The 25,533-nt window shown below is 40.0% G+C and overlaps 1 protein-coding gene across 7 annotated transcripts in view; it reads right to left on the bottom strand.

The window, feature by feature from the left end:
* Positions 1–25,533, bottom strand: part of PDE10A (phosphodiesterase 10A) — a 332,447-nt gene that overhangs the window by 23,633 nt on the left and 283,281 nt on the right. For all 7 annotated transcript variants that reach the window (XM_078383193.1, XM_078383194.1, XM_072994372.2 and 4 more), the window contains 5 exons: positions 23,137–23,279; positions 16,655–16,747; positions 14,370–14,556; positions 13,904–14,046; positions 5,460–5,543 (listed from right to left, as the gene is read on the bottom strand). In XM_078383193.1, the coding sequence (XP_078239319.1) occupies positions 5,460–5,543; positions 13,904–14,046; positions 14,370–14,556; positions 16,655–16,747; positions 23,137–23,279 (650 nt within the window). The remainder of the gene's footprint in view (positions 1–5,459; positions 5,544–13,903; positions 14,047–14,369; positions 14,557–16,654; positions 16,748–23,136; positions 23,280–25,533) is intronic.

Genomic DNA, 25,533 nt, shown 5'->3' with positions numbered 1-25,533 from the left:
AGGATGATGTTCTGACTCATATGAAATGTCAAAACCATTTTTGGCAGGAATGTGCTGTCTGGTCTCAGCACAACTTTATTAAATGTCAAGAGTGGTGGGTCAATATGCAGAGCACAAAGTTCAGTTGCTTGATGAGGAGACATGATGGCTAGCAAGATTGCTGTTTTAATGCTTAGAAGAGGGAGATTCATTATAGCTAAGGGCAGGGAAGTACTAGGGCAAAACCGCAAAAAGGAACAATGGGGGCACCTTAGAAAGGGTACAGCATGCAAAGGCCTTGTGAATTTCTTCATGATGGGATCAGCAAACAATGATGACCTTCTTGAAGTAACTGGCTGGTGCATCACTCTGGATATCAAATAGCTTTGAAGAGATGAGTGAGATAGTCTATTCTGTTTGAGATGGAAAAGACTTTGGGTAACTGTAGAAACTGTGCTTGCCTGATAAGGACAGATATTTGAATTTAGCAGATCAATGAAACGTTGTCATTTGCATGTGTAAGATCCATGGAGAGCTTGCAAGAAGACTGTAGGTTCTGTAGCAGGAGTGTATGTGCACTGTTGTTAGTCCTAGTTTGTCCATATCTGTATACCAAATGTAATGTGCTCCATTTGTGAAAACCTCTGAGTGATGATGCAGTTTGATGGGCTTGTGCTGAGAATGAAGAAATAGTATAGTAAACTATACAGTAGTTTCTTTCCTTCTACTGTATGTTTCTTCATGGCCAATATGGAATCAGAGTGGATTTGCCAATTATTTTTATGCATAAAAAGGTATGCCTTATGGTATAGACCCAAAGCTGGAAACTTGAATCCACCTTATAAAATAGCGACTGCATCTCCTTCCGTGAAAAACATACAGATGAATCTCAGTATATACATTTCTTAAATGCAGTGTTAATTTTTTAAAAAAAAATAATTTTAAGGAATAACAGAATGGGATGGCACAAAGAACATAAAAGTGTCCATGGTAATATGTTCATTCTGACAATTCAAATTTGGTTATAAACAAAAGAAGATCAACAGGAAACAAAACTATCTTGTGTTCGTATTTTTGATGTACAAATCCTGAAGCTGTTGAATTTTGTGTTGATTAGACATGCCAATGGTGCCAGACACAAACAGAATATTAGAAGAGACAGAGGACATCCCTGCCATATACCCTTCTCTAGGTGGAAAAATACCCCAAGTGTCCCATCTGTAATCACTTGACATAGGAAACAGCTAAAATATTCAAATGTATTTTAAGTATCCAAGTGGGAAATCAAAGTCTTTTGGTGCTACAAAAATAAACTGTCAATTAATTTTGTCAAATATGCTTTCAGTATCTAATGAATTGATGGCAGCATGGTCAGGTGTTCTAGTATTCAATGCAATCAAATTTGCAATCAACTTTAAGCTATCTGTTCCTTGCTAATGCTGCACAAAACCAGCTTGATCTGGATGGGTCAGTGTTGCTACAATCTTCTGGAGTCTATTGGCCAATACTGCACCAAATATTTTAGCATCAATATTTAGTAGGGGAGACAGTTTGCTCAACTGTCAGAAAACAGTTGTGTAGGAGTCAAAATCTCCATATATATTCTCTCGCATTCAACAGGAAAGTCATCTAGACCTGGGAATTTCCCACTCCTCACAATTTCAATAGCTGTTTTAATCTTTTTAATTTTTATGGGGGCAGTAAAATATTCTTTATGTTGTGCCACTCCAATTGTTTAAACCCTGTTCTTCAAGGTCTTCACCTTTTCTACACAGTGTAAAATAAAGCATTTGAACTTCTAAGTTGACATATTTTGGTGCAATACACAGGTCATTCTGTTCATCACTGATCAGTGGACCAAAATTGTGATTTTTAAAATTATTTCAAGTTATTTCCTAATAATTAGCCAATCTCTCTCCATTCCCCCCATCTCTGCTATAAACATGAAAAATTCTGCTTTAGATGACAATTCTTCTGAACATACATATCATTTGGTAATTTATGGTTGTTTTGTCCTAATTATTATGATGTATTACTACACATTTACTCTGTGTACTGATAATACATTATAAACTTTATTATAAACTTAACAACATCCAGATTCTGATCATCCTTAATACTTTGTTCACTTAGGAATCTAAACTTTTCTCAAAATGTTAGAAACAATGTGAAAGAGGGAAATTTGTTGGTGTTATGTATCCCATCCTACTGTGTGTTACCTGCTATTATTTCCAGTAAAATTTATTGTAGGTTTTATATTGTTTCTTCTGTTTCTGAATAATGCTGACAGGAGAGGCAACTCAACCACCACAAATGGTACATTTGGATATGCTACTGTCTTCTGATTCTTCCTTGCCCTCTTTGAGGGGCACTGTCAAGGCCAGTATGGAACAGAAATGCAGGAATAAAAGATTTCCTTTCCTTCCTTCAACACAGGTGAAGATGGATCAAACACTTTTAGAAATGAAAGAATTTCCTTTTGCAAAAGGACACTATTGCGTGCAGCTAGGGTTGGATATATTTAAGCAATTACATTCCTAAATCTCATGGTGTTTCAAAAGAGCACAATTCTATATGCTAAGATAAATGTAATGCATGCTATGTTCTTCCAAAGTTTAGAACTAATGAGAAAATATGTGCCTATCATACTTCATTTTTTCCCTAAGATTTCTGTCTTACTCAACTTCAAGTGTAGCATCGGGGGGGGGGGGGGATTCTAATGTCTCCAATATTCTAGCATTTCACATCTCTAATTCATTTCTATGTGTGTATCAGAGTTCCACAAATGCACCAGAACTGCAGGACCAGTGCTAATGTCTGCAAAGAATATAGCACTTAGATTGTCTCATGCATATTAGTAAGTTTCCATGTATGCAAAACGTATTCTACACAGATATTTCAGTGCCGCAGTCTTGCTTCCCAAGAAATCTCAATGTAAGTATTCTACTAGTCCACTTGTACATGTTTTTTGTGTTGCTAGGGAAATGAATGGTATGCATAGTGGCAACACCTAAAAATGACTCCAGTAAACAGATGCTGGAGAAGTCTTCATATAAATCAACCTGCTACCCTTGACTTTTGTCTTCTACCCTTCTTCCTCTGAGAAATATAGCAAAACATTTTCTTCGTCTTCTAATGTGAAACAGCACTGGGAAATGCAATGCAAACAGTAGTGTCGAGACGGCACAAGGTTCAACTAGCTATTTATAGCAGTAGTATAATTTGTTATATAGTTATAATAAATATATTTTTTGGCATAAAATTTGTGGTGAACTGAATGGATCAAGAACTAAAACACATATTTTAGTTCTGTTCATTTTAATTTGAGACTAGGAGGAATGAACTAAATAAATCATGCCTACAATAATCTTGGCTTTTCTTCCAGACAGCATTATCTAAAGCAAAACTAAACAAAGCGAAGCAAAACGCTAGCCCACATGTTTCTTGCTACTCCAGTGGCAACAGCTTTGTGAAGCTGGGCTGCAATATTGTGAGTAGAGTTGGGGGAAAATATAAAAATGGATCGGCTTTTTTGACGAAAATTGCTGCTTCGTTAAATATTCCCTGATCTGTATTCATCAAATTTTAAAGTCAGAACAATACGGATCGATAAATATTTTGCAGTTTATATTCATCCTATGTAAAAAATACACCCCACACAATTCTGCCTACCAGCTGCCGATCAGCTGATCAGTGGTCCGACAGGCAGCCACCCACTGCCACAGCCACCCAACCCCACAGCCAACTCCCACCCCTTCCTCTACCTACCTTAGCCTCCCAACCCCGCTGATACCCCCTTACTGTAATTGCTGCTGCCGCCGCCAAGGTTTCCATCTGGCCTCCGTAGCCACGGTATGTAAAAAGGGAGATCGGCTGCCCTTTGCAAAGATGGCGACTGCAGCTTCATTTAGGGTAGGGAAGCTGCAGCTGCCATCTTTGCAAAGGGTAGCCTGGATCCAGCGGGGGTGCAGTAGCAGCAGGGGGCAGTGGCAGCAGGGGGGATGGTGGCAGGGGTGTTTTTTTTAATAACCCCACACAAATAATTTCATTATTTGTCACTTCATGGGGGCAACCTTGTGCTTCGTGAGTTGTCAACTTCTGACGCATCACGAAGCAGGACAACTCACCAAAATGGTGAGTTCTCCGCATCTATAGTTGTGAGACAAGGATGAAGTATGCACAACTGTGCAGACACCTCACTCTCGGTATCTAATCAAGCCTAGGTAGTCAGTGCAGAGATAGTTTACTACTCCTGTTCAGTGGCCCTACTGGATCACATGGATGTGCAGATTTATCTAACTTAGTGCCCTCTGGGTATTTTTGAATGTAACTCTCAAAAGCCCCAATCATCATGGCCAATAGTTAGGGATGATGGGAGTTATAATCTACGACATAAGCAGCACATTAAGAAGGAGAAAGCTCCTGGAACACAGGAAATTCAGCATGACTGATGTCCATAAATGTCTCAAGTTCTGTTTCCAATACTATCATATGACCAAAAGTATAAAAATCAATTGAATTCAGCTACCAATAGTTGCATTCCACTATTAACTGCGCACTATTACAATGACATTTTTGCATTTTCTAAATTATGCATTTCTCCAACAATTTTGTACAATCCCTTATTTTATACAAGAGTTTTTAGTACCTTTGCTCCAACAAATTTTTAGTACTATTTTTTATCTTAGTTTACACATGAATGGATCCGAATTACCTTCACATTAAAAAATAGTCTTAGTGCAATCATTCATGTAAACTGGAAATACAACTTTATACAAATTGTTGCTGGTGCATACAAAAGGGTGTTATTACAGAAGCAAGAATGTTGTACAAGGCCCAATTCAAGTGTTTGGAATAGGATTACCCTGAAAGCATGAGCAGATCAAAGCATGCTAGTCCTCTAGCCTCTCCTGTAGCATTGTTCAGATGGAGAGCCATAGCCTAAAAAGGAGATGCTCCACTATATGTGGTGTGTCTTCATGTTTTCTTGCTTTATTCAAAGGTTGGACTTGAAAAATTTTGGGTTCCCTTCCAGTTCTATAATTTAATGCAGTCCTGGAAAGGATTCAGGGTTTCTAGTCCCATGAAGAAAGTGCCTCTTTAGGTTTTTGCTGTCCATATGAAGACATCAACAATGGGGGAAGCAGGGCCAGCTTGTACCTTCTGCTCACACTTTGAGGTTAACCCTAAAGAACTTAATAGCAGTCATTTTAATACTAGAAGAACTAGAGCACATAACTGGAAACATGATTATTTTAAATGAAATTATCCTACACCACAAAATAAGTCACAAATCTACAGCCTATAACTGTTAGTCTCCATGAAAGTAAACACTGAATCCATTACAGAAAGCTAACTCAATAACTGTATAAATCCCACTGATTCAATGATTCTATACTAATCAAGCCCTGAAAGTCAATTCAGACCTACAATAAGGACTATAAAATAAATACAAATAATTATAAAAACTGAATTCATACCAGCCTGTTCCACAACACTGATGGACCATATGGATAAAGATGGCTGGCCAGAAATCTTCATAGGGACTGATGTCGAAGTGGTATCTGTCATAAGGGAGATAGACAATTAGGAAAACCAAAGACACCCATCTATCTGCTGGTCCCTTCCCTATCTTTCATATAGTAGTATGCCTGGTTCCTTTAGAGTTATGTTGTCCCATAAGCTATCCATCCTGCTGCATGTACATGATATAATTTTGCTAGCACAAACATGTGCTGGAATGTGAGAATGTCTCCAAAACCAGACTTCAAAAGAACTGAAAACCAAATATAGGTCATAAATTACTTCATGTGTGAGATGCAAATATACACCACAGACTTTCAAAGCTGCTTTATTTGTGAACTCTGTATTTTACATATGTCTGAAGAAGTGGACTTAATCCATGAAAGCTCACATTAAAATATAACAGTCTTTAAGGTGCCATAGGTTTTTGTCTTTTTTTTTTACTTTCTTTTCTTTATTTTTTTTACTTTTATTTTTTTTTCCTTTGGGTTTTCTCTGACATGTTGGAATGAGATGTTTGCTAAAAGATTTTGGGGAAATTCATTGTAAATAACATATTAATGTAAATTCTACTATGACAAAAGTTGTAGTGTGTGAGAGACACATCCTTATCAATGGGTAAGCACTTGAGAAGTAATACGCCTTAACTATCTTGCTACATGGTTTGCTGATAGGGCAACTAGAGCTACCATTTGGCCACCTCTGCACTGAAACTCTCATGACCTTCACTAGCCTCTTGGCGCAATGGTTAAACCGCTGTACTGCAGCCAAAACTGTGCTCACGACCTGGGGTTCAATCCCAGGTAGCAGCTCAAGGTTGACTCAGCCTTCTATTCTTCCGAGGTCGGTAAAATGCAGACAATGTGTAGCCCGCATAATTAACTTGTAAACCGCCCAGAGAATGCTTGAAATGCTATGGGGCGGTATATAAGCAGTACGCTTTTTGCTTTGCTTTTAGCCATCTTGTGTTTCAAGGACACAACAGAAAAAATGTTTCCTCATATGACTTTAAATGGATTAACTGGGATCTGGCAAAAATAATTTGAAACTGCCCAACAGATATTTTTCCCTGAAACATTGCTTGGTTTATCAACCCTTATTCTACCAACTATTATTAGGGGAGAGATGAGGACTATCCCATTACACTTTTTGGAGCTGGGCTTACATATGGTTTTTTAAAAAAACCCAGAGGATTACCCCCCCAAAAAAAAAACCCCACTTTTGGGGAACAACTGAAATCTTCTAGCCAGGTTGTCGGGTGTTTGATAATGAACTGTAAATAGCTCTTGACTTAATATCCCAGGTTGCAAATAGATAAAAAGAGCTTCCAGTCACTAAGCATGGAGTGGTGATGGTAGTGGGAGAAATTTAGTGACTGACAGCTCTTTGTCTAACACATTTGAAACATTTCTAATCAATATTGCCAGGTGTGAAATCTGAGAAGTACCACCTCTAAGAAGATTCTCCATTTCTTATTTTATAGCTTGGTTGAAACAAAGATCCAGGCCTACACGTCTGGCCAAAGTTTCTGGTACTTTTTTCCCCTGATTCATCCTCAGCTATGTAATTCCCAGCTTGATAAACATTAGGGGAGTATATGACAAAAATATTATTTTTGTTTTGTTTTGGGGGTTTTTCAGAGGGTGCATCTTTCATATTCATATTTTTCATGCAGCAGTCCTTCTGTTTTATATCAAAGGGGCTGCTTCTTCCAGGGCATTTAGCTTTGTTTTAACCCATTTTTGGCACTAATTACATCTTTAACAGAATAAATAGACAGTTAATTAACCAAGTAACTTTGTTTAAAAAAGGAAAAACAATCCCCCTTGTACACAGGGGGAAAATAGCAAAAACAAAAACAAAAAGAAACCAGCCCCCTCTCCCCAAATCAAAAACAGGAAGCAAGCAAATAAAAGCAAAAAAGGATACTAGAATATGGGGAAAGTTCTCTTTCCCCACCCTTATGACTTCTGTTTTCTTCTCTGAATCCAGTATGCAGCAGCAGAGAGGCAGCAAACATCATCCAAGAAAGGAAAGGAGGGTTGTGGGGATCCCCAAAAGAAATTAGAGATGTGTGTGGAATCCAAAGCATAATCCCACTGAGGCATGGTGCCAGAGGCAGGTTGTCTAGTGGCAATAGCAAAAATAATCCAAAGAAAAAGGGGGGAAATTTTCCCCCATCAAAAAAAAAAAAAAACAACAAGAATAAAAGGCAAAAAAGGAAAAGAACAGTTATGAAGTAACAAAACAATGCAGCTAAGCTGGCACCACAATCCAATACACAGGGAACCAGAAACTTCACACATCCTTAAAGATTGATTGAAGCAAATAAAAAATTACTCCTCACTGTGTTCCAACTAGAGATGGGAACGAATATTTAAAAGGATCAGTTTTTCTGACAAATATAGCTGAATCATCATATATTTGTCGATCCATATTTGTAAAATTTTAAATCAGGACAAATATGGCTTGATGAATATTTCCTTGGTTTTATTCATCAATCCGTTCATATTTGTCTATATTTGTTACCCCTTTTGGGGGCCACTCTGAGCTTGCTAGTGCCAATTCGAAGCTCTAGCCAATCAGGACAGAGATCCTGGATTGGCATGTCCGGCAGCCAATAGCGTTGCTGAAAGGTGGATCTACTTTTACAGACGCTTCATATAAGCTTTTCCCGTCCGGCCATTCCCCACTTCTGTTCGTGCTCTCCGGAGTGAAAACAAGTTGCTGCTCGCTGGCTTGCTGGTGCTCTTGCGGTTTCACTTTTGCAGCAGCAAAGACTTACATTTTTCTTTTCATCATCATTCAACAATCATCACCAGCTTTACTGGGAATTTGGAGAGGGATTTCAGGTAGCTTAGGCTACTTCTTTGGAAGGACTTAATTTCATTTCAAATTCAAATAAATCAAACCTTTTTTTCTTCCTGGAGAGGTGTGTGGAGGGGGGTCTGGAGGGGAGAACTGTCATCGTGTGACTATGGAATCTGTTTTCCTTTATAATCAGTTTTCAAAAGTTCATTTTAGAGAGGTTTGTGTCTCTTATGAAATTTGGTGGGTGGCTGGATCCATCATTCCTTTTTCTTCCAAAACTTACTTGAGTGTGTGTGTGTCTGTCTGACTGACTAACTGAGACTTAGCTGGCAAGGCTTTTCTTTTTGGACTTTTTTTGGCTTTTCTGCCACAGCGGGTCAGGGGAAATTTTCCTAATTACATTATTGGGGGGGGGGGGGGCTTTTGGTTACGCAGGCAGGTCAGATTAATTACACCACTATCATTCTAAAAATAAAATTTACATGCACTCCCTGACCCTCTATTTGTTTCCTTCCTCTATTTCCATTGCTTTATTTGTCTAGTTAGTTTGTTAGGCAGGCAGTACAAAATGAAGGGATTTCTTCAGGGGCAATCCAAGAGGAAGAAGGCTGTGAAGTTACGCAGGCTAATTAGCAGCACCATCATCATGACCACCATGTGCACAACCATCTCTACGATAACCTGTGCTACTGTCCCTCCTCCTGTGGCCCTGAAGGCAGGCATGGAACCAAAGCTTCCAGAGGTGCCAAAAGAACTGCTGCTCCTCTTCCTAGACGGATCTGAGGAGTTACTGGTTTCTGAAGATCCCCAGTCTGATTTGGAACCAGTAATGGCAGGGCAAGCTTCACAGCCGCCGCCACCCTCATCCCCAGAGTCATCTGTTCCCTCCTCCCAGACCAGCAGCACCCCTGGGACACAGAGTTCTTCCCAGGCCAGCAGTCAGGGGCAGGCAGTGGGTCCTCGTTTGGGCAAACATGGCAGAGAGGCCATGTGGGATCATTTCATGGCGCTCAGAGATGACCCATGGGTTATGTATTCCTGGTGGGCTGTTTGTTCCACCTTCTGCCACCCTGCCTGCCTGCTGGGTTACGTAGTCCTGTCAGGCTAAGTTTGTTTCATCTTTTTGCCTCCCTGCTGGGTTACACAGTCCCAGAGGGCTAAGTTTTGCAGAAACCTAGCCCATTGGGTTTTGCAGAACTCCTGACTGGCATGGGTTAAACCAGATCAGCTCTGCAATCTGAAGCCAGGTGATATGGTGATGGGGTGACACAGAGACAGCCTTTGGGTGGGGCAGACCCAGGCTGGCCCTCTTGGCATCCAAGCCTAAACACCCTCTTGGCACACCAAAGCTGATTCTACTCTACTTTGCTGCTGCCAATTTACCTCAGTGCCCCAATGGGTCCCAAAAGCCTGTCCAGGCATCGCCCCATTGCACAGCTTGAGACTGGAGAGTTTATCTTGTGCCAACAACAAACAACATCCCTTTTCTTCATCAATAGCAAAACAAACAACACCATCGCACAGCTTCAGATTCAGACTGCAGAGCTAATCATTTGGTTTTCTTAAGCTGTCCTGGCTTTCCCATGGCAAGAGGGCTGGGCCGACCCAAACCCTCCCTGGTAGTCAAAAACAGCATACTTGACTAAATAATTAATTCTTTCTGGAGGCTTGTCTTTCATATGCCACCTTGATGGCAACGCCACCATCTTGCTCATCGATGTTGAAGATTTCTGCCACTACACACCCAATGGGCAAAGCCTACTTTGCTGCCAATTGCCTCGATGCCTGATGCCTATTAAGACAAGCTTTCCCGCCTACTTTGGAGCCAATTACCTCAGTGCTTGATGTGGCAACACACTCTACGTTGCTGCTGCCCACTACCGCAGTGACCAATGAAGCAACACACTCTACTTTCAGTCCCATGCCAACTCAGTAGGTAGGCAGAAGTTGGAACAACCCAAACAAATTAGCTCAGCTGACCAGCAGCCCCGCGGATTAGCCGCTGCAGTAGCAGTGTGGCCGGGCTCTGCCCCACCCAAAGCCTGTTTGCGGGTCACCCGAACATGTCAAGAGGGCCATCTAACCCTCTTGGCTGGCACACCCAGAGCCGGTCCCAGCACCCCCGAACAAGCAAAGAGGGCCAGCCAGCAATCTTGGCAGACCCAGACTGAGCAGTAAGAAAAATGAATAAATAGTTGCTCTTGTACAACGAAAGTGTACAAGAGCAAAGTGTTCGGTGACACCCCATCGCCCAGCTACAGATTGCAGAACTGATCTGTTTCTGACAGCCCCGTGGCCCCATGGATTAACCACTATTAGTAGCACTGACCCCGTTCATCTGATGGTGCTGCTGGTGCTGTTGGAAGTTGCAACCTCAGCTGCCTCCTGGAGGCAAAAACCTTTCCTTTCCAGGTAAATCTGATGTTGCTGAAGAAGACCAAAGTCTACTCTGCTGCCTTTTGCCTCAGTGCCCCGATGGGGCAAGCCAAGCTACTTTGCTGCTGCCAACTACCTCAGTGCCTGATGGGGCCAAAAAAGCCTGCTTTTCTCCTGCCTTTTACCTCAGTGCCCGATGGGGCAAAAAGAGCCTGCCTTCCTGCTGCCAACTTCCTCAGTGCCCAATGGAGCCCAAAAGCCTGCTGTGCTGCCAAATACCTCATTGCCTCCAGTCCTCCTGAGGACAAAGTCTACTGGCAAATGTAATGTTGTGCTGAGCTGGAGACAAACTCATTGCCTCATGCATGCCTCTGCCAAAGGGACCTCTCATTCTGTTGGGGCTAAATATAACTCCCTCAATGTGCTGTGTGGTAAAGTCTCCTGGGGGGACACAATTTCTGATATCTAATCTTCACTAAAGTTGGCAGGTGTGTTGGGGAAATACATAGGAAGCTCCTTTGTGATTCTGCATACTCTAAGTACCTGGGGGGAGCTTTCCTGGGGGGTCCTCTTTGTGACGATATAACACTGGAGTCCATGATCCAATGTTCACCAGTCTTTCAGGAGTTGTAGAAATGCGTCTGAGAAAGCTATGCAAATTTGGTGTCCCTAGGTCATCAAGGGGCAGTGTTATAGCCATTTAAAGTGCAGATGAATCAACAGATTGATTCATCGAAGACTATTCGCATATTTGTATTTGCTGATTCGTTAACCTTGATGAATAACAGATCAGAATGAATTGCCATTGTTAAAAATCCATCCCCATCTCTAGTTCCAACCAGTCCAGGCTCATTTATAGATCCAAAATTCCTGCTCCCCTCAGACATTGTGATTGGTTGCTGACAGCAGCTCTCGAGATGTTGGGAGGAAAAATTTTCTGGACAATTTGACAAAGGGTGAAAGAAAGGTTGAATGAAAAAGTAGAACAGGAAAGAATGCAAAACTTTTGTGTCCCCTCTTTCATTAACGTGAATTATTCATTTTTTTAAAAAAAATTAAACTTCCAAAACAAATACAAGAATACAAAATACTTACTAATGCAATCTAAACACAGTGCACCCGCCATACCCACGGGACCCTTTGGAGCAATACTTTTATTATGAACCTCCTTTCCAAAATTGCATTGATTGTTGTTTAGAGGCTTTCCTCTTTCCTTTCACTAATACAAATTCAATAAATCTACACCAAATAGCGTAAAAATATTTAAACTTATTTCCCCTCTTTCCATCTTAGGTTCAGTAGTCAATTTATCATTTAACGCAATGTCCCATACTTCATTATACCTATCTTCTAATTTTATATCATTTTTATCTTTCCAGAATCTAGCTATTAATATTCTAGCACTTGTCATAAATTAGAAATCAATTCCTTTGAGCAATAATCAAGTTCTATCTTATAAAAAATTGACAGCAAAGCAATTTTAGAATGAAGTTTGCTCTTTTCCAAATATATCACATATTTCTTTAAAAATCAATTTCCAAAATTTCTGAATCAATTTACACTCCCACCACATATGATAATATTTATTCCCAACAAGCCTTAGAATAGTCTGAATGTATTATGTTCAATTTCACCAGAGTGATGTACCACCTTAAACTAATTTTAATTTTTTCCCCTTTATTCTTACTGACATTAATCTTAAAACTCTCATTTTCCAAATTTTTGTCCAATCCTCTGTTTTAATTTCTGTCTTTAAATCATGTCTTTAAATCATTAAACATGAATTATACATGTTTAGGAGGCTGTTTTTCAGTCATCAATGAAAAAATACAGAAAAAAGTGTGTCTCTTCCTTGAATTTTTTTTCTTTTGTTAAAACATGAAAATCCCACCCTAATGAAGACTCATACGGATTCACAAGCTAGCCTGTGTTTGTGACTTTTAGGTGGGCTAATAAAGGCACTACAGTCTCTTGCTTTCAGTGTAAAGATGCATTTTGGTTGGCCTTCAAAAATATGATTTTGTTAGAGATCCCTTTACTGTTACCTCTTTTAGAGTTTGTGAATCTGTATTTGTAGTCACTATGATCATGATGGTTGAAATAACAAAACGCTTTTCTAACATTTGAAATTCTATTTTATCTTGTTATTTAAAGTCATGTTTTTCTCATGTCAATATTCATAATCTTACACAGAGGTCCGAATGATACAGCTGCTCGTCTTTTCATTATTAATTGTTCTTACATCATAGTCAGGAGCACCAGGTGTTTTATTTCCCAGTTAATGAGCTGAGTAAAATTCTTGGGTATACTGGAAACACAGCACTGAAGAGCAGACATGTTAAATAGGAAAGTAACTGTACTGTGTATACAAATGATTATTCTACCTGGGCTGCCATGACAACCATGGGGCTGGCCCAGGATGTCTCAGAACCTACACATAAATCAGGTTCCATACTTGGTTTTCGCTACTTCCCAGAGTAATAGTAGCCTGGGATGTGGGAGTTATCAATAATCACATTGCCACTAATTCAGTGGTGATGTGCAAGCCCCATCTAGCTGTACTCAAAGCATGTAAAGACCACTTACAAGAAGAGAACTAATTACCCCTTTCTCCTTGTTATCACTTTCTATATTTATTTATTTTATTTATTTATTTGATTTATACCCCGCCTATCTGGTCTACTTGACCACTCGATGTAAAAGCAACTGTTTGTAGAAGGGGAGATTTTCCATATGAGCCAAAATCACAGTTCTTTCACATTCCGGCTCACATGAAGAATCTATGCAGCTGCCCCACCTTCTTTGGACTGTTATTTTCATGAAAGCAACTACAGAGGGAGTGGAATTAACACACTACCCTCGTCACATGTGCTTTCTACATGTTTTGGGGATGCCTGAACTGTGAATAGTACAGTTACTCTTAGTCTTTATAAAGCAGGAGGATAGGTTAAACTGGTATTAATGGGGAGTTTCCTCCCAATGCAAACACAAGTTTCAAATATATTTTTTATTCTTGAGGAAGAAAGGGTTAAACTTCCCCTCCATGCCTACTTCAATTCTGTTACCAGACCTACTCAAATGATGTGAACCCACAAGTACAATAAAAAAAATATTTGTCTTACCTAGTGGCCTTTGGCTCTTTCCACAGTGACAGCTATTGCCTTTCCAATGTAATCTCTTTTTCTATTTTAAAAAAATTACATTAAAAACGTACTGTTCAATTTCTTTGCAGAGCTGTGGAGGGAGTTTGCAGTCCATGAGGTTTTTCCATTCTTCTGCTGTACAAACACTATGATAGGAAAGCTTCTCCATAGTTACACGGTAAATACACTCTGAATGGCGAATTCTGTGGTACATCTAAAATATAAGACCATTGTGGTTAAACATTATGATTAAACTAAACATTTTTTACTCCTTAAGACCACTTAGAAATGTTATTTTTGAAGGATAATTGAGGATACTTTAAAATAATGAATACACAGATTTGGTGAAATGAAAATATAATCTTCTAATATTATGAACAGAATCAGTTTAGTGTGTGTCAATTCTCAACATAATGGCTATTGACATCTAAATTAGTGCAATTATTTTGGCTAAATAAATCCCAAACAGAGTAGTATTTTATAAAACCAATTAAAACGTATTGATTCACTTTGCTATCTTTATGGAAAGCAACTTACATTAGCACAGTGTAAGGCTAAAGCACAAAAGACCGCAAACATTTTAAAGTTGTTTTCATCAGTTTTAGAGAAGGCACTTCCACTTAATTTGTTCACCATCTGCACAACGCCTATTACACTTCCTCGGCTCACAATAGGCATGCATAAAATGTTCCTGGTGGTGTAGCCTGTGTAGAGATCTACTTCTCTGGAAAATCAAAAGGAAGGGGGAAATGGAAAGAAAATGACAAATAGATGTTCAATTTGTTTTAAATACAAACTTTCTGAACATAAGAGTAGAGAAGTGAAGGCCCAGGGAAGAAGACATGGGGCCAAATCCACTTACCTAGTTATGCTAGCATAGCACAAATGGCTCAAGTTTTGGAGGCAAATTGTCCCAATTAGCATTAACACTGTCCATTGCATACTGAGTTGTGTGACTTCACATACAACTGATAATGTCTATGGAGATTTTAATACTTGGGGCAATTTTGTCTCCAAATGTGATATAATTTGCATAGCTACACTGGAGGATTTTAGCTAATGATTCTGTAAAAATAATAATGATTTTTTCCCTCTTTTTCCTCATCGTGGAAAAAGATCAGTCAAATGTAGGGGAAAACTCTGCAAATTTAGAATTTCATAAAACACTTTTAACACCAGGTTTTACTAATTCGGCACAATGTTATATGCTAAGTCAGGAATGAAGCTAAAGTTTGATATGAAATAAGTATACTGCATATATTTGGATTTTCTCAACAATGTCCGGGTTTTATTTCTGGGGGTAGAAAAGCTGCATGTTTCTTCCCCATGTTTCAAAACCTAGAATCCCGGAAGCCTTCACCACTTGCTGAGCTGGCCAGGATTTCTGGGAGTTGCAGCCCAAGAACACTTGGTGACCCAAGCTTGAGAAGCATTGATCCAGATTATCAACTGGAACTCCACCATGGATTCAGTCAATCCAAGGTGTGAGAATGAATGCTCCCTTCACTAAGTGTTAAAAGAAGAGAGGAGCATCTGGAAATTGTTTCACCTTCCCATCACCTGAAGTCTCTCTGGAAACTTCCATTTATCTGATTCCCAGTTTGGATGGAAAGAGCTATATATTTGCAAAGCCTCCCGTACCACCATTTCTCTGGTGCACAGGAGCTCTTGAATAGTTGCATTCAACTAACACGCCGACCTTTAGAAAGTGACCTGGGACCTCTCTGGGCCCCACTGTGTTGCATAACATGGAATGGGGACCTTGACTGGTAGTTGCCTCAGTAGTGGATTCTCCATTCCATCACCTAACAGATGAGATCTGAAGTAGTGAGGAAAGAGAAGTCCTCTTGGATTCAGCTGATGTGAGGCTTGAACCCATCTGTTCTCTCTCATGCTCAATTTCCAAATTTCATCTCGGAGGTTGTTTTTTTTGGGGGGGGTGTTTTGTTTTTGTTTCTCTATTCTGATTTTGGGCTTTTTGGGGGGGATGTATTTCTCAGCTCCAGGATAGCCTTCCTTGATAATGATAGGGAGTTCACTTAGACTCTCAGGGGAAAAAAAAAACCCCAAATCCTTAGGCAACACTTATTAACCCTCCTTACATGGTCCCAGAGGTGGAATTTCCTTCAACTGAGGGTGCTCTTGCCTATGATGGGAAACAGCTTACAAATGTCCCCATTGGACTCACAGAGCTATTTTTGATCTCAAAAATAAAACACTTGCTTGTGTGAAGCTTTTTGTTTCAACTTGAGGATGAAAATGGGGAAAACAAACATGTTTACCAGGTGTATCTATCACCTGTATCACCCAGATGGTATTCCTTGGTCTTGGGATGCTACCTCCCTTTGCAGCAAGACGAAGAAATTTTGTATGTGTGTTCTGAATGACAGCAAAAAGGAGGCCTAACCAGGCACAAGAATGCAACAGAGAAAATTCCTGTAATCCCATAAGCCCCGCTGGAAATCAGGAGGCAAGGGAAAAGCAGATGAGTGAGTGAGTGTGTATGTGTGAGTGAGTGTGAGAGAACTAGAACTAATGGATTTTGACTGTCTAGGGGCTCCAACCCAAGTAAACAGTTCACTCAGAGTAGTGTGGGAGAACACTGAGGAAGCAGTTTTTCTGGCCTGGCCTACATGCTTTAGAGGGAGGTGCCTTCCCTTCTGGGGAAGTCTCACAAGAACTATACTTACCTCAGTATCCTTTATTTTAAAAGATCAGTTTGCTTTTGAAGTTATTGACAACACTTGAGTTGAAACGAATGTTCCATATTTACATTAGAAGAATACATCATAAGCGGCATTGCAAGCCTGTTGAATTCCTACCTGTTAAAACGTGGATCAGCATAAGCATCAGGAATGTTGAGAACTTCACCTGTTCTTGCTACCTGACCAGCTATTCCTTTTTCAATAGAAAATCTGTGAATAACATAAAAGAGATATGAACATATTAAACAATATGCTTATAAGAAAAAAGGAACATTTGTGTTCAATAAAATTCAGTCCTCTCACAGATATGAGGGAGGAAATTTAGCTTTAGTTGACATCTTCTTACAATATGCTATCAGAATCTAAAGCTAAAATCATTTCTAGGGAGGTTAAATCTTTTTAACACCAGATTGTCAAAGGCTATGAAATAAAATCACAATACAATTAACATATAAAAAGAACAAGATCTCTTGCCCATCATACTGCAGAAAAGTTGGGGTGGGAGTTTGACCTGTTGAACTGCTAAACCACCTTTAGAAAAACAATTTCAATATCCAGAATTAGCATCAAATACATAGAGTGGACAGGAAGACTTGTTACATACATATGAGAAGGACAGGTTGCTTACCTATAACTGCAGTGCTTTGAGTGACCATCTGTGAATTCACACATATAGGTTCCTTTTGTTCCTACATGATGTCCTCAGAAATTTCTAGAGCCTAAGCAAAGAGTTAACACACGCCCTCTCTACCACACATGCTTCCCCACCCTGTATCAAGCCCTCAGTTTTAACACTGGTTTTAAAAAAAGGGAGTCACATAGCAGACCAAGGGGAGGCTAGGTGGGTTGTGTGAATTCACAAATAGTCACTTGAAAAACTACAATTACAGGTAAGCAACCTGTAATCCAAAGGTGTATCCTTGGCAATTTTACTGACTGCTTGTAACAATTTCTCCCACAAGTATGATTTCAAGTGAGACGGTTGGTTCTTGATGGCAACATTTGTAAATTTGTCACAGATGGAGCACCTATGTCTTTGATGTCCCTCACCAAAGCACTACAAACACTTGAATGGCTATCAGTGAGGGAGATTTCGTTCTTACAGTGTAACATACTTTTTGAATGGGCCTGCCAGGGACATAAAAAGATGGGAAGAGCTATTAACAGATTATGACAAAAAAAAACAACTAGGAGAAAAAGTTTCTAACCCCCATTTTTAGGACAAATGATGGAAAACATGGAGAGGGTAAAAGATTTAAAGGTAAAAAATGTATACAAATCAACAAGCTGAGGAAAAATGGTAAAGCTTTGAGAAAGATCCTAGGTGTTCTTTCAGCGGCAGCAAAAAGGGAACTGAAGGCTCCATGCAGGGTGGGGAGGATACGTGTTGAAGAGGGCATGTTTTAACTCTTTACTTAGGCTCTAGAAAGTTCCAAGGGTGTTCATGCAGGTCTGAAAGGAACCCATAGGAGTGATTTCACAGAGACTATGAAGAGGAACAATGGAAATTTATGAAATAAGGATTTATTTCCTTTTGTTTCTTCAGACAGAAGTTGTTCAGCAGTTGGATATTCAAAGCAGTATCTTCCCTGAGCTGACAACATGAATCTCATGTGCTGCCCAGAGAGCCAGCAGCCACTTACTGTCTCAAGAACCTATTTAAAAATGCCGTATCAGCTGAAACAATGGCTATGTCTTTGTAGTGACTTACATGGATGAATTGATTCAAATGGTGTCTCTACCCTAAATGAAATATGCTAGCATACCTCCTATAAAAGGACAAGTCAGATCATATTATTTCTATAGCTATGTGGATAAGTATAAACAGGGACCACACTTTTTGTTATGATTTTGTGTGTGTAAAAAAGGCAGACAAGTTCTCATGTTGTATATGGGGCTTTGTGCATTCAGTGTATGATCCGAGAAACCAACAAAAGTTTAAGATTGCCACTCTTTAGGCAGAGGCAAATGAGAGAAGGAAGGTTAAAAATCTGGAGAATACTTTGTCCCTCTAAAAAAATTTGGAGACATAGCTGTCCATATATTCTACCCTTCCACATCTGTCCTTAGGTTAATGTGTCCTACTGGAAAATGGCTTAGGTAAGACAGGACTTCAGCAAAGGAATGTTCTCTCTTTAAAGCTCTAGAATCTAGAGCGGTCCCCAACCTTTTTTTGGTCCACGGACCGGCTGGGGAAGGAGCATGCGTGAACAAGCGCACATGTTCTCTCACACAGACGTGCGTCCATACGTGCAAGCACCGTGCGGCTGTGCCATGGCACTCACACAGATGGGCACGCTTGTGCACATGTGCAAACAGCAGCACGGTGCTTGTCTGGGCATGCATGTGTTTGTGCGCATGCGCAAACAGTGGTGCAGCGCTTGCACGGGCATGCTGGAGCGCGCACACAGATGCAAATGGGCTATGTAGGAGTGAGTGCATGTGGGGGGGGGGCCAGGAGGTCCGTCTCGGTGGCCCAGTCCAGCTCAGGCCATGGACCGGCACCGGGCCACAGACCAGGGGTTGGGGACCTCTGCTCTAGACAGTCTGAGCTCAAATTCTGCTATGAGCCACCTAACAAAATGTGATCAACCATCTTTTCCTCCAGTACCTGTGGAAGGAATGAAATGCATTCAGTCTCACATGTAATTGCAATACATTCAAATAAAAGAGGAGTATTTTTACAATGGGAACTCTGCATGTTTTCCCTTTTTAAAAAGCAACTGCCAGTGTTAAGATTGGAATTTGGACTGCATTGAGGAGCGATTAATCCTCTACAATCTACATCCATGTCAAATTCTCTCAGAACTTATTTGCCTTATCAGAAAAATCATATAGGTGCCTATATATTTTCCCTAACAGGGAGGTGGCAGCAGCATGACTTAAATTAAGGACATCTCTGCTCTAATCCGAATTGCCTCTGCAATTACTTTTCGAGAAGAGGATGACAAGGACAAGTGCTTGCAATATAATGTGTGGTTTGGTTCTCATTAGTTGTGATACAGGTCTCATTCTGTTTCAGTAGAGGAATACATCCACTCCTTTGGTCCTCTGATAAATATAAGTCTGGGGAGGGAGAAGGAAGCCTGTTGGTCTGTATGACATTAGCAGAGCACCTGAGAGACAGTCACCTAGAGTGCATGTTCCTCAGCCTGTCCCTTCTAACTTGTAAGAGAAGGAGGGGGCCTACAAAGGTTAAAAAGATCATCTGTCTGCTGGATGCCTCTGGCTTGTTTGCCTGCTGTTCCTTGGAGGTCCCTTCCCCCACCAGAACTCTTGAACAGCTCAATAGCAACCCTGCCTCTGTAAAGGCAGGAAGACAAACTGGGCTATGGGGAGATTAGCCCTCCTTGGAAATGTTTTTTAATGCTGCCTTCCAATCTTAGGAATTCTGCCAGAGCTGAATTATCTTTCATCTATGTGGGGGAAATGAATATTTTAGCTACTAAAATACACTAAAATTACTACCAATAATATGATTGCACACTAGGCTATTCTGTGTTAACTTCCCTACAGGGACAAGCTTTAAAGACTGTGAAGAGATGCAGAATAATGCATTAATGATGAAAATATTTACTCTCCTTTGTGGAGAAACAGCACCAATGCCTTCAATATGGACCACAGCACAGCAAATGGTTAGCAGCCCCTTCATGCCATGAATGTCACAGAGACGACCATCTCAACACGCCCTGGACAGTTATTTAAATATAACTTGCATGCCAGTGTTTACTGTATGATCAAAGCCATATCTATCCCAGCCCCCAGTTTTTCAATTAACTGTTTGGCTTAATACTTGAGAACTGTACAATTGGGAAATTACTTTCTCCCTCCACTGCCTCGGTCCATCCCTTCAAAGTGCAACTGCAGTAAAGGTTTGGGTAAATAAGGACCAAAGATAAATAAGAATGCATCATTCTCCATCTTTCAGTGCTTCAAACAAACTTCTATTTGATACTTTCTTCAAAAATGAATAAAATATACTAAACAGTACAACAGATACAAAGACTTAGACATGAAAGCTTCACAACAGAGAGTCAGTAAACACATGTTATATGTTATGAGGATGCCTCTGCAATCCTAACTATCCCATGGGGGTTCCCCACATCTTTTGTAAACCTCTTAAGTGGGTTGTACTATAACAGTCCAGATTGTCAGGAGGACAATGCCTGTGGACAGGAATTTCTAAAAGCTGAGGATCACTCTAGAGACTGATAGTTTTAGGCAGACTTCCTGTGGTCAGTGTACTGCGTCTGTCCCTAATTATGGGAATCCAATATACAGATAATAAACACAATGAGATAGGATCAGTTTAATTAAAAGCACAAATATCCACCCACATGGAGATTACTAATTACTAAGTAACTATGTGTCTTAAGTATGAAAAGTAAAATCATTGTAACGTGGAAAGGGACAAAAATAAAAGAGTACCTCCAAAGTTAGGAGCAATAGCTCCAGCCCCACAAACATGCCTAAAAACTCTACCAAAGAAAGTAACCAGGATGCTGATTCATGAGTGGCTGCTATCTTTATGTTTGCAAAGAAAGGGAATATCCATGCTCCCTTCTTCCCAGTGGCCTTTGGAAGAAGTCATATGGTACGTGCACAATACTCCAACTTACAAAGCCCCATTGAGACTGAGTTTTACTGCAGTTTTGCACTACTCAAAATACCTAGACAAATTAAAGGACTTCTATGCCCTTTTCCTTTTCCATGTTTTTACCTTCTAGTCTGATAAAGAGTTTCAGGGAACACGCAAGTTCACATATTTTGTGAATTTATAGTTGATACTAAAGCCAATGAAAACCCCTGGATTAAAAATTCTAAATTATTTGGATTGGCAAAGACTAATGAAGCTTTGGTCTCAGTGCTTAGAGCAACTCTCATTTAAAGAAAAAGTTAAAAAAAAACTGGGTAGGGCTTAGGGACAAGTACAAATAAGGGAACATGGAGGAGATGTATAACAATATGCATAGCATGAGCAAATCAACATGGAGGAGTTTTGTTCCATCTCTCATAATACCCAAACTTAGGGTCACTTAATGAGGCTAAATGGTGGGACGTTCTGATCACAGAAAAGAAGCACTTCTTTCACATACTGCACAATCAAAATATGGAATTCAGTTCCATGCAATATTGCCTGTGTGGTTTCCCTTCTCATCTTTCAGCCACAACAGTAGTGATGAATGATGTAGTGCCATTTATTAGCAGCTCCTCTCTCAGTATTATAGCTACCCAAAAAAGTTAATTTTACCAGTAGTAGCAGTGGGGCAAAATCCATGTTGCTGTGACAAACGGCGAGACAGAAATTACAAAGAGTAGTTTCTAATTTACACATGGGCTTGGAATGTAACTGAAAGTCCCAGCAGGAAGGACCTTGTTAATTTCCAACAAGAAGGCTTTTTCACTTCCACATGCATAACAAATCAACAGGATTTCAACCACTTCCTCTACATATTGGTGATGGAGTGCAAATAGGGAAGTAGAGATTTGAGGAGTACACTGGTGTTCAATCCATTCCCACTGCACTCCACATTCTGGTAATATTTCCACCAGTTGGGACTGAGAAATCAATGTGAGGTTGGAAAACAGTACTTTCCATCCACTACTGTTCTTTGAAAAGCAACCCATACTTAACACTTTTAGATTTGACGGTTGTTGTGGGTTTTCCGAGCTCTTTGGCCATGTTCTGAAGGTTGTTCTTCCTAACGTTTCACCAGTCTCTGTGGCCGGCATCTTCAGAGGACAGCACTCCCAAGCAAACTACACCAGAGCACAGAGGACAGCACTCTGAAGATACTGACCACAGAAAGTGGTGAAACATTAGGAAGAACAACCTTCAGAACAAGGCCAAAGAGCCCAAAAAACCCACAAAAACCATTAGATCCCGGCTGTGAAAGCCTTTGCAAATACTTTTGGATTTGTAAGACCTCCATTTTAAGCAATGAGAAGTGTTGTTCTAACCCAAACACAGCTCAAAATAAAAGTAAAAAGAGAGGAGAAGCTAAGACTACACATATTCCATTAATAGCTGTCATTATTTCATTTCTGAGGGTTGCCAACATTAAAGGCAGGGAATATGAAAGCCTTCGCAAATACAATATGAAGTTCATTCACCACAAGCTTTTCCTGTAGTCTGCACATGGCAAGGGCTGATGTTGTATGGACCAGGAGTTCTCAGACAAATTAGAGAAAAACCTTGTTAGGCCAAAGGTGCACCAAGGATTTTATATTAGCATAGACACTCTATTGCCACCTTTCCAGTTGGTTTGTTCTGAAAATTCAGTGTGTAGAATGATTTTGCCCATTTGACAAACTAACTATTACTCTAATATTTATTTTTTTACCTACCTTGGAGTAACACTGTTTTTTTAACATGTGGTATCCAAAGGGAAACAGTATTTCAGAGAGAGATATTACAATTTAGACATGTAGTTTTGATATCACCAGAATTACAATTTCCAGAAAAACTAACTTCTAGAATTGCAGGTCCTGGCAGGAATAATGGTATTTGTGACAAAATGCATCATGGGGCCTGTAGCTATGAACAGAGGCTGGGTAATCATCTTTATGTGCAAAAATAACTCACTCCCAGTTCTCACCTTATTTCTTTGGTCTTCTTGAAGACAGGTTTCCCTTCATGTTCTTCCCCAATATCAAATAGGTCTGAATATAACTCATTGTTCTTCTGATCTACCTGGAAGAGTGCACAGCGGTCTGCATTCACCAGGTTTTTTGCATATATCTACAGGCAGAGAGCAAAGCTAAAATTAACCTAAATCGGAGTAAGACAAGGCCTCAATCATGTTTCATGTTTTAAAGTAACCAATATGTAGACTCACATGCTCTCTAAAAACACACAATGACCAAAATCCTATTGAGGAAAACTGGGCACATGAAAGCACGTAAAAACAATCATGCAAGTGGTGTTCCCCTCTGGCTTGCCATGTATTGTGCTGCCAGGTGTGCAGTGGGTGCACAACTTCCATCTGACAGGTCAGTGTAGGGACCATGATGAATGACACAGTCAAGAGACACAACTGCTTGTGTAATATGCCTTATACAATTACCGTATATATAGCAAAAGTTTCTTGCTTTAAACCTGAAGTTATATGGGTGATCGGAATGCTTGTCAGAATGCATGTCCCCAAGAACATTGGCCCACACCACCAAATCCTCACAGGCCATGCTTCTCCAGGTCGATACACTGAGGGAGACCAAGAAAACATCTACTGTAAGTTGGGTCTTCTTAGCTGTGGCATCAGCCCTTTGGAATTGGTTCCTGGTTGAGCTGCACCTAGCTCCTGTTCACACACACACTTAGTCTTAAGAGGTTGCAAAAAACACTGCTCCTCATCCTTTTAATGGCAACCTTATCATTGTATTGATTGTATTGATTGTTAATCACCCAGAATACTGCCTTGTACTAATGGGCATGGTACAAAAGACCAATAAACAAACAAACAAACAAACAAAATGGAAACTCTGGACTTATCTGTGGGTTTCCATTGGGAGAAAGGAGCGTATCAGTTTTGAGTTACACTCCTGTTCTTGGACCAGGAGGGCATAGTTTATGATTTTGGAGTCTGGAAGATGAGGGTTTAGAATTGTTCAAAACCTGGATATAGGCTGAAATCCAGTAACAAGCTGCAACTAGAGAAGGCCCATAGCATCAGTAGAACTTAAGGAAGGAGGCCTATTCTCTTTTGACTTCCTACTGAATTTCAACCATAGTGTCATAATGCAAGAGCAATGATTCTGGCATGTCATTATATGGCATTGCAAACTACAAATTACTTGTGTTTCATATTACAGGGCAGCACAGGAAAGGCTAAATATCATTAAACAGATAATCAGGGATGTCAGTTATGTTGACTCACAGATTATAGAAAATCAGACTTGCTAAGGGATCTTTAATCTTGCAGTTTAGGGGCATTTTCATTCTGGCTCAGCACATGAGCCAGTGTTTAGCTAGGTCCTTCCTGGAGTCACTGATAGCCTCATGGGTTTAATTTAGGGGCTATGCATATAGATATATAAGGGCATCTTTTATTTGATTACAGTGTTAGGTACTCAGAAAATGTTTCACATAATCATGCACAATTACAAGATGGGGAATACTTGGCTCAGTAAGACTGTGAGTGAGAAGGATCTTGGACTTGTTGTCGATCACAAATGGAATATGAGCCAATAGTATAATGTGGCTGCAAAAAAGGCAAATGCCATTTTAGTTTGTAATAACAGATGTGTAGTCTCCAAATCCCGCCCAGAGTAGAATTTGTCTAAAAGGGCGGGATAGAAATCTAATAAATAAATAAATAAATAAATAAATAAATAAATAAATAAATAAATCCTGTGAAGTACCAGTGTCCTTCTATTTAGCACTCATTTGGCTTCATCTAGAGTAGTGTGTCTGGTTCTGGACACTGCACTTTAAGAAGGATGCTGACAAACTGGAACAACCTCAGAGGAGAACAACAAGAATGATCAGGCGAGTAGAATCTGAGTCATATGAGGGAAGACTGAAAAAACTGGCCATGTTTAGCCTTGAGAAAAAAAGACTAAGAAGAAATGACAGCACTTTTCAAATACTTGAAAGGTACATACAGAGGAGAGCCAGGATCTGTTCTTGATCATTCCAGAATTCAGGACAAATAACAATGGTCTCAAGTTACACAAAGCCAGATTTCGGAGGAATATCAGGAAAAACTTCCTACTTTACTGTCAGAGCAGTACGGCAATGGAACCAATTACCTCAAGAGATGGTGAGTGCTCCAGCACTGGAGGCATTTAAAAGAAATTTAGGCAACTACCTGGCAGATATGCTTTGATTTGGATTCCTGCACTAAGCAGGGGGTTGGACTCGATGGCCCTATACGCCCCTTCCAACTCAATTATTCTATGATTCTATGTTTATGTAAGTAATATCTCAAGAAAGAAACCTTGTATTTACAGTTTGCCTTACCAGGAATTTTAGAATGTATTCTATTTCTCCTTTT

This window comes from Pogona vitticeps, chromosome 1 (assembly GCF_051106095.1).
Source record: "Pogona vitticeps strain Pit_001003342236 chromosome 1, PviZW2.1, whole genome shotgun sequence".
Classification (NCBI taxonomy): domain Eukaryota; kingdom Metazoa; phylum Chordata; class Lepidosauria; order Squamata; family Agamidae; genus Pogona; species Pogona vitticeps.
This window is presented reverse-complemented; position numbering and strand designations above follow the sequence as displayed.